At 41.9% G+C, this 14401-nt stretch overlaps 1 protein-coding gene across 1 annotated transcript in view; it reads left to right on the forward strand.

Moving 5' to 3' along the window:
- Nucleotides 1-908: 908 nt before the first annotated feature.
- Nucleotides 909-14401, forward strand: part of BMERB1 (bMERB domain containing 1) — a 54630-nt gene continuing 41137 nt past the window's right edge. The window contains exon 1 of the mRNA XM_040592582.1: nucleotides 909-1364. Within this exon, the coding sequence (XP_040448516.1) occupies nucleotides 1259-1364 (106 nt within the window). The 5' untranslated portion in view covers nucleotides 909-1258. The remainder of the gene's footprint in view (nucleotides 1365-14401) is intronic.

The following is a 14401-nucleotide window of genomic DNA, read 5'->3' on the forward strand; positions in this document are numbered from 1 at the left end:
GGTGTTGCAGAATGGCTGTGTGATCACGGCCATGACTCCCTTAAAGATCTTTGAGAAACAAAGTTAGCGTAAGTTAGCTGAAGCAGGCCTTGCAGCTGTGCTGAGGCACTCTGATAAGGAAGCTGAGAAAGGCACTGACCTTGTGCCTAATGTTGTAAATAACTTTGAGGAATTCGCGTAGACAAGAAAGAAAAAAATATATGTAGCTAGCTATCCGCAGAAACCGCAAGTAGGAGGACGTATGAAAATGTAACCCTTTAGAGCTTAGCCAATTAGCAGATGACTTGTAGGCATAATTAACTGGAACTGTATATAAGACATAATCGCGCCGTAATAAATCGAAGCTTGCTTTATCACTCACATTGAGTCGGCTGCTTGCTTTCCCTCGCTCGTCGCAGAAAGGTACTCTGTGAAATGCTGTTCAGGGATTTTATCTATAGAACCTCTCCTACAATATTACAAATCTCCTACAAAAAATTAATAACAGTAATTATCACCACACTTGTGCTTTCTGCATAGTCATTTCCTTCTAACCCCAGCAAGCTGAATAAGCAGCAAAGCTGCATGCTTATGAAAAATACATACTGTTACGAGAAATACAAAATCCCCTCACTTGTTTGGGTGCTGTCCTCTGGCTTTTGGCAACATGATGCTGGACTGTTGTTACTCCATTCAGTGCAGGACTTTCAAGCAAGCCAAAGGCTGCACGCACAGCAACCCGAGGGGCGTTAGACTGCGAAAGCCATGAGTGGCTGTGGATGTTACCATTGTTGCTGAGCTGCTCGGGCCAGATGTGCCCGGTGCTGCGCTGGCCGCAGGAAGGACAGTCCTCCCGTGCCTCGGCACCGAGCGCGTTCGCTTCCTCTCGCTCGCCCGAGACGCTGCGGTGGGGAGCGCGCCAGGCGGGGGCAGGGACGGGCAGGACCCGGCCGGCTGCCGGGGGCTCCGAGCCGCCCACAGCGCCCTTGCGGCGGCCAGGCCGCCCACCCGAGCGGGCGGCAAGCGGGCCGCCCCGGGGGGCTCGCCGAGCGGGGCGGGGGTGCGGCCCAGCTGACGGCACCCGCGGGGGGGTTACGGCTCGGCATTGTCTCCCTGCCTCCCCCCGCCCCAGCCCCGCACTGAGCATGTGCGGCAGCGCTGCCCCCCCGCCCGCGGGCCCCCGCTCCGCGCAGAGGAGCGGTGAGCTCCGCGGCGGCTCCGCGGCAGTCGGGCAGCAGCCAGGCTGGCATGGAGTGAGCCGCGGAGCCCCGCGCTGGCCATGGAGCTGAGGCGGTCCATCTCGGCCAGCGCCGAGGCCGAGAGACCCATGAGGCGCTACGGGGCAGTGGAGGAGACGGCGTGGAAGGCGGAGGCGCTGGGGCGAAGTGAGTGGGGGCCGCGGGCCGGGCTGGCCGAGGCAGCTAGCGGCGGGGGGCGGCCGGCGGCGGGGGCACGTCGGGGACTCCCGTTAGCAGGGCGAAGGCGGCGCGGGCTGCTCGGGAAGGCAGGTCTGCGCGGCCGTTCTGCCCGGGAGGGCTGGCGCTTCCCGGGGGCGGCGGGGAATAGCTTCTCTCTGTCGAGGGCGGGGGGAAGCCGGGGGCTGCAGCCGGGTCGGCAGCTCCGGCCGCTTCGGTGTTCCCGGGCGGAATGGGGCTGCTCGCCGAGCGCTGCGCCGGTCGGGCGGCTGGGGAGAAGGCTCGCTGGGACGCTGGCACTCCTTGTTTATTAGGGGGGATTTAGTGTGTGGCTTCTCATAAATACTATAGTCTTTCGCGTGCTTCAGGCACAGATAGCAACCACGTTATGCCCCCTTGTTATATCGGGCAGAAGGTGCGGGTGTGCAGCACTTAATTCGTTGCTTCAGCGGTTGCACTGAATTTATGGGCTCGAGAAATGTTCTGTGATGGAAGAGCGTTCTTGAAATCATAATTTTCCAGAAAGCAGCAGTTGATGTAACCTTTGCAAAGTGCAGGTGGAAGGAGTAGTTAGATACATGGTTGCCGGTTCAAGTTATCCATGGGAACTCGTCTTCTCTAAGGTATCGGTTATTCTTTCATTGGCAGAAATATCTTCTTTACAACCTAATAAGCCTGTAAGCCCCCTCTCATTTTCCACGTAAATAATGAGGCAAGAAGTCTTGAAAAGGCTGTTGCAAAAAGCTCTGTACTAGTATAAAGAAAAGTATCTTCTAACTTTCATCAAGTGTTTGATTACGCCAGAGGAAGAAAAACAACCATCTTTGTATCTTGTGACACCTTCATCTTGGACGATGCTGGGTTGCTGATGTTCGTGATTCACCATCCATGTTTTGATGTGCATCATGAAGTCTCACCTGGATGCCTTTTAACACCCCGTGGCTTTGCAGCGTCCTGGGAGCAGATTTTAGGCAGCACTTCAGCTATGTTTAGACTTTTCATATACTGCTGTGTTCTGGAATCATACTTCACCCCTGGCTTTTGTTTTTCATGCATATGTTATTGTCTACCATATGCTGATGACAGGGTGTAACTCTCTCCCTCTGATGCTTCAGTTGCGGTGTTGCTTTTTTGTTGCAGTGCCTGGCATAGGTTCAGGACTGAGTAACTCCACACTTACTAAAACGGAATTGAAGACTGAAATCACTGTTGACCGAGTTGGTTGAGTCAGATACATGCAACAGCTTTGCAGGTTCTCTGGCATGATACAGACATGTGCTTTTCTTGTTCTCATAAATATCTTTGGGTTTATTCCAGAGCTCAGGAGCTGAGTGCAGTGCAGCACTTGTAATAATAATAACTGGTAGCTTGAGGTGACAGAAGGGTTATATCTTGCAAGCTGCAAACAAAAGATCATCCGTTTGGCAGGGGGCAAATGGGAGGCTGAGTGGGAGACCTGATCTGTGCAAAAACATGTGCTCAGCTTTGAGCTTCTACCCAAATCAGTTTACCCAGGTACCAGAATAGGCTGTTGGCAGGACTAGAACCAAGTGTCTGGGTGTCTGCACCCTGGCTCTGCTGCTGAGTGGCCCTTCTATGTATGTTCAGTTTAATAAAAGTATTTCTCCATGTTTAAAAATTTAGATACAGAATAGGAAGTAATTGAGAGGCCATGGTCTGTTCTTTAGAAAGTAGAAAATTATTATATTAAGACTTCGCTATTTGAATAATTGATCTGTTTTGTTTTCTCATAGGCTTCAACTTTCTTAAAATACTGTGGGAAATGCTATTTATGGTAGCTGTTTTAGATGATCCCTGCATATCTTTCCTATTTTAGTACTAACACTGACTCCTGGTCACACTTCTGATTAAAAGCCACACTATTGATTAAAAATAAATAGATCTTACTATTTACTTTAATGCTCCCTTACAGCATAGGTCCTAAATTGCATGACATGATGACAGTAGTCCCCAGGTCTGGGAAGAAGCTGAAAAAGCATCACCCTCTTTTTTACTAATGTCAGCAATTAGCCTTTGGTTATTTGCATATTGTTTTAAATATGAAATGCTAGGTGAGAGTATTAACAAAAGCACAAGCCCATTACTGAACATGCACTTGCCCTTTTTACTTTGACAATTTGTTATGTATTATATCAGATCTCTTTGGAGATAGAACTTGTGTATCCGTACAATACTGTGCACAATGGAGTGCCGTTTTCTGGTCAGAGCCATTTGTTGTGAGTGTAATCGTATGACCAGAGAATGTACACCCTGATTTTGTCCATTACAGAAAGAATGTCCTGGAAGTTAGGTACTTTCTGTTTAATTTGTTAAATGGAAAGGGAGTTCTGTGCTAACTCCTTTATCTGTGGTACAGAGAACATTGCTGGGTATTGGTTATAACCAAAGATAAGTGACTTCATAGCAATGAAATACAATTATCGTGCAGATTTCTATTCTACAATGGCCTCTTTCAGCCAGATTATCAATGGAGTTAAGCTCGTTCACAGTAGCTGAGGATCTGATGCCCTACAGCCTGAGGGTGTAATGATCTCCAGTGGGTTTGCATGCAGAATATGAAGCAGATTCTTTAAAGGTGTCTCTTTAACAAGACACTAAAGCCTTTCTCTTCACATACAGGATGAAATTTTCAAGGAGTAGAGAACATTAAAAAGGATGGTTTACTACATACAGAGCAACTGAGGCATTTTCTAGTGCATGCATGTAAAACAGTCAGTCAGGCTTATAACTTGTCAGGCTTATAACTTGTCAGGCTTATAACTTGTCAGGCTTGTATAATAATAATAATGTGGTTACACCTCTCTCAGTAAATGATCTTTACAATATAGTCTTGGGGAGTCTGCTCTGAAGCAGAGCACTCGAGCATTTTGGTCAGTCCTCATTACTAAGTGCACAGCTTCATTTAAAATCATCTGTTTTGCCATCGGCAGGGACTCGTAATGCCCTGATTAAATAACCACATGCCACACTAGGGAAATAGCCATGAAGAAACAAAGCAGTTTTTCACCATCCTTTTGAACACTGCACTTCTCAGATACATTTCTGATGATCTTTTCCTTCCTCTTTCAGTTTGTGTGAGGTTTGGAACGAAATGCAAAATTCACAGTGAATGCCCCAGCTTCAGTCAGTGTATAAGGAAGCAGGAAATGCCAGAAAACTGCAAAGGTTATGTTTTGATGCAATTTACTCCACCATGAAATAAATTTGCTTACTGTTTTTGTTTGAATGGTTACTCAGCATTGGAGGTAAGCTGCCACACTCCTATATTGCAGAGGTCTACCTTTTCAACTGTTTTTGAGTATAAAGTGGAGATTAGGGGAAAGGGGCCCTATTACAGGCCAGCACTGAAGGGGAAGCTGGAGATTGCCAATATGGGACTCAGTAGTACCATGAAGCCTTTGTAGCCAGCTGTACTTGCTCTCCTTTCATGCTGTGAAAAGTTGTATCACAGATTATGTCCAGCCATGGTACTGTGAGATGGCAGTGCACTCCAGAACAGCACCAGCGGTGTGCTTTTACCTAGTTCAGAGACTGCTCTGATTTGTTCCAACAGCAGAAAGATAGTATTGTTCACAGAGATCCTGGGCTGACACATGTGAAAACTTATTTCACCATACTCTGTTAATCTTGAAAATCTTTCTAAACTTGTTAGCCAAGAAGAGCCTATTGTATGTATTTATACAGTCTGCTGCTGAGCACTGAGAGTGGTTCAAACACTGAAAATAGGCACTATTTAATATTTTGCATTTGCATTTCTTGGCAGCATGGGAAGGTGGGTGACTTAAATCTATCTGGAACGTTTTTGGTTCAAGACCAGTTTGCACAGAGATGGTCTTTCAGCTTGCAGAAGCTTGAAAAGCTAAAAAGAAAACTACCATAGATAGCAATAGCATAGGTAGTGGTCATGTAGCCAGGTCATCTTTTTTCTTTGGTGAACAAAGAATGAAGAAAAGGCATTTATATCCTGGTTATAGACACTTGCTTCATTTAATCTACTGGGAACTGCTTGTCACCTTTAAGGCCTGATTTCATTAATAGAACAGAATGGCTGCATCTTAGAACTGGGTCTAGTTCACAATGTTTTAATGTTGCTTATTAACATTTTATAATAATTTGAAAAATTTCTGGTGCAATATTAAAAAATCCATCAAATAGCAACAGAGAAACATTTGTCTCGCACAGCAAAGTCTGCACAGCTAGTGTTCTGTGATGTCTGTCATTCTGGTCACCCATGAGTAGTTAGGATGGGTTTGTATTAATCATATGCCTGTATTAGTCAAAAAGTAGGTAAATGCCAGTTTGTTCTTGAATTTTTGTGTCAGCATTATAAAATGTGGAGATTTCATAGCTCTCTATAAATCTAGTACAGACAAACTGGGTAGTATGTTGGTTTCTCTGAGACATCAGTGCACTCCTGTATATACATTCATGCTGGATTGGTCCCAAGTGACTGTAGAAAAGCAAAATTATTTAGACTAACAAAGGTGGATGCAGCCCTGGTCCTTGGTGCGGATACAGCTGAATGTCCTACTTCTTCTTCTTCCTGTGTTGCTTCATGAGAGTGAAAAGTGACTTGTTTTGTCTCACAAGACAGGGAAGGAAATGTGATGAGAATGTTGCAATGGTACTCAGGGCAGCCAAGTCAGAAACTACATAGCAATGCTGGGAATTCAGGAGTTCTCAGCATGAGAGAAGACTCATGAGTTGGGACTGACAAGGGGCTGGAGTTTACTCCATGCTGCCCACAGTTAAATCCAAACCTGCATCAATTATATCATTTTCTGTCATCTGGTAGTTGAATATTCAAACACACCTTTGGGCATTTTTCCGTAATAACCCCACGTATTGCACAGACATCTACAAACCCACTTCTTTGGGTAAAAACTCTACTGTAACACCTTTCCAGTCAGTCAGGAATGCAGTGTGACCCCGCCTGTCATTCTTTCCTGATACTGTGCCCCAGTCTCATCATGTCTGCACTCTGATTTAAAAATGGAAAACCCAAAAACAACCAACCAAAAAAAGGCATTTCACAGGCTCAAACAGAATTTATATAGCTCAACTACCACTGCTGTTTTTTCAGCGATGTCCTTACGTTACTGTAAATTCTCCCCAAATTGTTAATTGTATCTATTACCAGCAATAAACCAGACAAAAGAGATTAGGCGTACTCAGACCATCTATTAAGATAGGTGTGAAAGAAGCCAACTGAAGGATATGCACAATTACATTTCTTTTTATAGAAGCAGTGGGTTTGCTGGCTTCATGAAGGTCTGAAGACAGGCTTCAAATACAGAATAATATAATTAATATTCTTTCCATGTCTCCATTTAAAAAAACCACAACACATGACAAACTGTAAAAATTTTGAAAAGGGACTGAATAAGAAATTCAAATGTGACAATAAAACACCAATGAACTCCACACCTTTTTAGAAAATATTTCACAAAATGTTGTAAGCAACAAATGCAACTAATTCAAAGGGTGATGTCATTTCTAGATTTTTCTATTGCTCATAATTACTAATGTTAACATATTTATATTGTAGTTCAAGGGGAAAAGAAGCCTGTGTTTGATCTGTGAAATCAAGATGCAACTCCCACACTGAAAATTAGAAAGGATTTCTAGAAAGGATTGAGGCTGTTTTCTACAAAACAGTTGTAAAACGCACCTGCCTCAGTAGCAGTCAGATGGCTTTAAAGTTCTCCTACACAACTTAGTGTTTCTACAGGTGGCTAGTGATTTTGGCTAGCAGTATACACATACAATTTATCTGCATTTTCATTGCTTAGGTCCTTCTGCAAAATATTTCTTAAATACAGAACTTACCACTTAATAATCTCCACCAGGTAATTCCTGCATCACCTGTAAATCATAAAGGAAGGGTATATCTTAGTTTTGTTTTACTTCAGAAAGAGCCAGAATGATTTAGGGAGTGAGACTAATCCAGTATATACTGTTTTACACATTGTTTAATTTTCCTAATTCCTTTCCCACAGCTGGGTGTTCCAGGTAGCTGCTGAGACAGAGGAGGAAGGAAAAGGGAGACCTGGAAATATTTTAGTGCCTCAGAGTGCATTGCTGCTGCAAAATTGGTCAACAACAGGAGGAACTGTGACCCTTTGAGCAGCTTCTTCCAGATGCTCCTTCATGTTGGTCTCCCAAGTCCACAGAATTCCCATAGAAATATACTTTCCTATCTGATGACAGAAATAAAATCAGTTAATGGGCTACCCTTGCCCCCACAGTCCCCCTTATCATATTTCATGGGATTTGCCCTTCTTTCACTTTTCTATCTGGCTATCTGGTGTGTCCAAGGTTTCTCAACAAAAAGGGCAGCTAATTTACTCCCCAGCTTGTCCCAGGGTTCTGAACATAATTGTCTCTTGACAATACTTTGTAAGTGACAAAATCCAACCTGTCCTACAAAACACGGACAAATGAGAAAACCAACAAGCAAACCCATCCCAATCTAATCAAAGCCAAAGGGGCTGAGCGTAGCAGGAGTCTGGGTAATTCTGGATAGGGGCCGTCTTGCAAAAAGCGTGTTGGTTATTATGGATCAGGATCTTACTGCTGCTCGTCTGCTTGCATGTGTCAGCAAAGGCATTTCTCTCTGCTGAGATACTAATAAATCAGAGGGTTAATGACTTCCATAATTTCTGTGCTCAACTGTGTGTACCAGGCAGGAAATGAACACTTAATCTGTAATGCAGTGTTTACGTTCAAACCAGTGCCAACCAATAATTGTTGGAAAAGTTATAAATGAAACTTAAGTGTCATATTTAGGACTGTTGCTCATGAATTTTTCCTATTTCCTTTAAAGATATTTTACAGAAAAAATGTATTAGACCTGGAAAGTAGGACACTTTGAAATACACACATCATCCCTGCTGCTGGTAGCCTATGGGTTTATGGACTCAATCTGTGTAATTTTTTTGACTGTTTGATAATTGATCCCTTAGTTGCATAGCATGTTTTCATCAGAGTAACTGCTTGTGAGACTGTGTGTGTGTCTGTCTTGAGGGTGCATTATAAAACAGGATAAAAACCTTACATTCAGGATTGGCCATGTGCTGCAAAGTCCTGTGTATTACGCATGAAGTTTTATAGAGTTTTCTTACAGTTATTAAGCGCAAGAAAAGTTGGAACTCAGCACTCTGTAATCTTGAATCCCAAAGTGCTTTTCCTCTGTAGTTGAATGTATTCCATTTTCGTAGAAGTCTTACTTAGTAAAATAGTCCCAGAGAATACATAATGCTAATTTATTTCCATGAAACATGTTCTACTGTCTAACTACATAAAAGGTATAGTATAAATGCATTCAAAATTCAAAGATGAAAAATGTGTCCTTGAAGGGCAAACTATGAGAAATCAGCAGAAGCATCCTTGGATAATTGTTAGTTGCCTTTCAGGATCAGCAATGAAACATGAATTATCAACATTTAATCAGTTCATAAAGGGCAAAATATTTGAGAAAATAATTTTAAGAGAATTTGTCATTAAATAAGGATGAATGATTTTCAGTGAGACAAGCTGCTCATTGCAAAAGCCTAATGATTGCAAACACTACCAAAATGCAAAAGGGAATTTGTTATTGTAAGAATATAAGCAATCAATGTTTTTATTGCTCTGAACCCTTCTCCCACCCAGACTTTTATTGATTAGGGATTTAAGAGGTTGTGTACAGACATGATCAGATTTTTATATACTGATAAAATTGGAACGAAAGATTCTCATTATTAAGTGGTTTTATGGTTTTGTTCATCTCTTGGAGAAAACAACTCCAAAACCAGAAAAGGAATCAACAGTCAATTCTGCCACTAACACCCTTTCAGTACATGAGGCCACAGTAAATTTTAGAATAATGGTATTGAAGCCAAATGAGCAAGACAGTCACATGACGTCCCTGGGAAATGACAGAGAAGCCTGACTGGCACTGTCTTAGTTACAAATAGAAAGTGCTGTCCTGGCTTCATTGATATCAGTGGAATTTTCCTCACTGACTTCAATATAAGCAAAACTGGACTGGGCTCTGTGCCTGTCTCCTGGAGCCCTGTTCACCTCAATTCTCTTTAGAAAACTGGTGAGGAAATTTGGGTGCTGCATCAGTTCCATCAGGATTCCTCTGGGGGTCTGTGTCAGGCTGCCTGGTGAGTTTGGTCTCTCTGCCCTCACTTCTGACTGGGCATGTCCTGCAGTCCTGCACAGCCTTGGCAACGAGCATTCATTCCCTGGAGAACCATTTGCATCGGCAGGGGTAATGCCATTTCAGTCTTCCTTGTCTCTGAGCAGTGAATCATTAGCTAATACACTGGAGCTCCTACAGTGAGTGGCTATTCTGCAAACTATCCTGTTTCATTGGAGAAGAGGAAGTCACAGAAATTCAGTTTTGCATTTGTGCCCCTGCTCTCATTATCCAATCTGTAGTTTCTATCTCATCTTCTACCATGGTTTCCCATAGAACTTCCTCTGGGCACTGTGCCTGGGAAGGGACTGAAGTTACTGCAGTTTGGCAGACTTGAAGATAGAGACATTTTTCTTCAGGCTGATACTTGTCTGTAGCACAGGCAGAATATGTGGGATGTGATAGTGAAGGGCACAGCCATGGAGTTTTGAAACCCAGTAAAATCAAGATCCAAAATTTGTCTCTGCCTTGGTAAGGTGTGAAACATCCAAAATTTCTTTCGTACAAAGAGAAGGTGACAGCCAGCTATCTGTTTGTCTTGGATACAGATTTAAGACTCTGCTGAACTGCTTTTGTTTCCTCACCTCTGAGACATCCAGGGAGGCAGTTAGCTCAGCCTCACCTTAGCCCAATGCCAGTTGTGAGGAAGAAAATATTAGCATATTTAAAGAAAACTGAATTAAAATTAAGTATGCAAAAGCAATTAACTTGGTGAAAACAGAGGTTACTAAATAATGACTCCACATCCACAGATGAAAGGCAAATGCCAAACATATTTGTTTGCCAACTGTCATCGTTATTTTATGTGAGTTGAAGAGACGGAGTCCTGTGCTGTTTCACCTGAGCCTACACTGAGAAAGAATCAGCCGTTTTTTGCTCCACTGGCTCTAGCGATTCCATCTTTAAGGAAGGGCACAGCTTTTGGTTGTGGGTCCCTGGAAGCACTGTGTGCCTCATATGTTGGAAGACAAGATCCCAGTATGATTTTCTGCTTCCTGGCTTCCACTTTGCTGTTGGACTGTACACGTTCTACATCCCTGGCCTCAGCAATAGCAACATTCAGCCCCCTGGGAAATTACTAGTCTTTTCTTCTATGAAAAACACCTTTTCTTGGCTTCTGAGGAGCATCTTCTGAATATTTAATTACTTGCTGGAGTGGGATTCCGTTATGCGAACTGATGTCTTCGCTGTCTGAAGCAATTTTCCATACCAGTATCACTTTAGCCTTTACTGGATTGGACTCACATGTCTATAATATTTATCCAATGGTTTTAAGGTTGCCTAAAATTATCTATCAGCTGCAGGGAAGATGTTTAAGAGCACTGTTAGAAAACTGTGTTATTAGAGAATCGTGCCATAGAACAGGGAGTGAAAGAAACAAGCTTCCTGGCATGCAACTGGATAATTTCAGAGGAGAATATTGTAAAGATGTGAAATTTAGAAATGTCACTGACCATTTTACTATTATTTCACTTGCAACATATGCTGCTCTTTATCAATTGCTGTTCATAGGAGAAACCATATATTCCTAAAGAGGTTTTGCAAGACTTTTTGAGACTGAATATTTTGTTGACTTCTTTTTTCTGAAACAAAAGATTGATGAAGATAGAACAAGTCTTTTAAAATACTTTAAAAAACCTTTTAAATAAGCTTTAAAAACCCAAACATTAGCTGTCTCTGGCACTGTTACAGCATTTGAAACTTAAATGCTGAAGCTTTGTGTTAGTTTTTTACAGGATCAGAATATGACTGTAGTGAGGAATAAAATGGAAATCTACAGGCTGTTTCCTTTGACCACTGAGCAAAATGACAGCAGTAAATGAACAAGTAATGTGTGTTTCTTAATACTGCTTTTTAATTTTCTATCACATAAGATGAATTGATGAAGCATGAATTGCTTTCTTTGGAGTGTGGTTTAAACCCAGTGTTGCTCCAGATGGGAATGTGCATTGATTTCAGTGGGAGCTCCACACGAGGGAAGGTACCTACCCCAGTAACTAACTGTACCAGTTTCTATTTACAGCCTTCTGATAGCACTGAATCTCATGCAGGCCTGGGGCAGGGCTGGGCACAGAAACCCCTTCCTGAGTCTGCCTGGCTCCTGGCAGTCTTCCTGAGCCAGACTAAAATAGCTTCTCCCAGATAAAGGTCTAACCCAGTGCCACTGAATAAAGCTGACAATGGGGGCTTTTGGGTCAGACCTTCAAAGGCAATTTTCCCTCATTTTTTGTATCTCATTTTGGAACCATTTTCTCATAACCGCTGTCAGATCATATATACTGTGGAAACTTGCCCACCAGGCTGCATATAGCTGCATATTTTCTCCCCATTCTCTGAAGGACAAACTGCTGTTCAAAGTGTACAAGGTTGTATTTTCAATTCATAATGTGATGGGAAAGGGTGAAAGGAATATGCAAAAACCAACTGTAACTACATTGTCAGCATCATGATCTATTTTAATGTAAACTTGGTTTTCATCTCACAGATTCATTTTGGAAAATAATATATTATTTTAAGCACTTGGTCCGTTCCCCTGTCCCTCTGTCCTGCACCACTACCAACCACCCCCAACGTGAAGGCATTGAAGAACACATACTGAGAGCTAGTTACTTTTAGGTACTAGCAACTCCTGTCTCATTTGCACTAACTTCAGGATAATTAGAAAGATTCTCGAAAAGAAAGCCCCTGTTCTCACAAATCAGACCTCTAGAAAGAGGTAACTAATGCACTTTGGTTTCTGGATGTTGTTTTTTTCTTTCCTCAGAGGCACTGGAGGTCACTAGGGAGAGGACAAAAAGACTGGTGCTTGTGGTGTGAGAGCACTGAAGTACCTGGAGGCAGTCAGTGACCGGCATGGTCCTTTTCATTTTTGTATTTATATTTGTATTTATAAAGTAAACAAAGTATTCTTGTATTTGTAGCAGTAGTACTAGTACGATAACTAGGGGAGGAGGGGAAAACTGAGGCCTGTTTCAAGGCTTGGCTATATTTTATGAAATTATTTCTGTATACTACCATGGCATTCTGATCAAGATGAGTGCCAGAGTTCTTGTACTGGCTCCAGCAGTATTTTCCACTATATTCAATTCTTGTCTGATACAGAGGCATGGTGTACTAGAATGAATGACTGAGCTTAATTCATCCACTTTCCTTGATTCTGCTTCTCTTTACTGCAACTTGCTCTGCCTCATCTCCTCAGTATGTTCATTCAAAGGAAAAAAACCACCACCTATTACACAAACCACAGCACTCCTATGCTAGGGCTTGTACATGCAAAACTGCAGTGAATTGAGGACTGGACAGACCGCACCTAATGCATATAAAGCACTCTGAGTCTGTGTAGTCCAAGTTGTGTCTGTTCAGCAGAGGTACAATGCAAGGATGCTGAAGCTTTTGGCTAATTCCCTATCAAAAATAAAGAACATGTACAAGAGCTGTTCCAACAGGAATCTTAGGCAGGCAAACCATTTTTTCAAGCATCTTCCTAGTTTTATTTTGTTGCAGTGATTTCATAATTGCTGATGTGAATTTTTTTCCTCAGTAATTGTTAAGAAATTTTATTGTGTTTACCTTTTATGTTGAGTAGTCTGGATATAAAATAACTTTGTAACAATTTCCTATAGTGAAGAAAATCATAGCACTTAATTTCATTGTTTTAAAATTATATGGCTAGGCACAACAGAGTAAATCTAATGTAACTGTTTTCATGCTGCGAAGGTATTACGCCACTGTGTTGCACGTAAGAAAAACCTGTCCTTTTGTGAGTCCACATATATAGGTATTTACAGTAAAGAAAACATTGTCCTTGTAGCATGTTTTCATTCACTCTGCACAAGGGAGAAAAGCCATTTCTTAGAAGTCAAATAATTTGTGTGTTTGTAAGGAGGCCATCCACTGCCATTCACAGGAGTTAAAATATACAAGCAGCAGGAAACAGAACCCCTTCTCATAGAATATCCTTGTAATAATTTCCCTAGGCTTCCTTATTCTGGAGTGGTAGAAAGGCAAAATATCCCAGCTAGAAACCATTTTATATCTACTAGAACAGAGGATCAGAATTGTCGTCAGTTTCTAGGAACCACAGAAAGTGCACTTCTGCAAACTGTAGAGTTTTCTGTATGCTGTGCAAGAAGACTGGGTAGCAATGACATTTTTGTGGGCAAGACCAGGGCATTATCAGATGTTGGCCTGGATAAGATGGGTATTGGCTGGTGTGTCAAAGAAAGAAAGAACGAGGCAGCATGGGAGATTTTGAGATTTGTATTCATTTTGATACATTTTGTATTCAATGTTGCAAATAAGCTGAAAAATATGCAAACACATGGAAATGAAATAGCATGGACTGTTTACAACTATACTTGAGTATTAGTTTATACCCCAGTCTGTACCAACACAAATTAGGTCAGAGATAATCAGTTCAGAAGAAAGGCTGGTAAAAATGAGACTTGTCACCAAAGGCTTACTTAATCCAGGAGGTGATTAACTTTGCATAGTAACTTCTGAGGAAGTAATTAAAAGGAATTTACCTTTTTTTTTTTTTTTTAACAAATAAATTCCCATTAAAAATGAGAATTTGTAAACAGAGCTTAGAATTGCAAACAAAAGGTAAATTCATTACTTAATCTTGTAGAATTTACTTAAGTCACACTTCTGCAAGGTCTATTATTAGTCTGCCAATAGCAACGTATATGAACAGTGGTCTGAGACAGGTTATAGTGAGTGTTTTATCCATTCAGTATATCTGATAACACTTCCTGAATAGAGTCCATTTTATTTCCTTTGCTGGTAGCAAGAAGTT

This window comes from Falco naumanni, chromosome 4 (genome assembly GCF_017639655.2).
Source record: "Falco naumanni isolate bFalNau1 chromosome 4, bFalNau1.pat, whole genome shotgun sequence".
Classification (NCBI taxonomy): Eukaryota; Metazoa; Chordata; class Aves; order Falconiformes; family Falconidae; genus Falco; species Falco naumanni.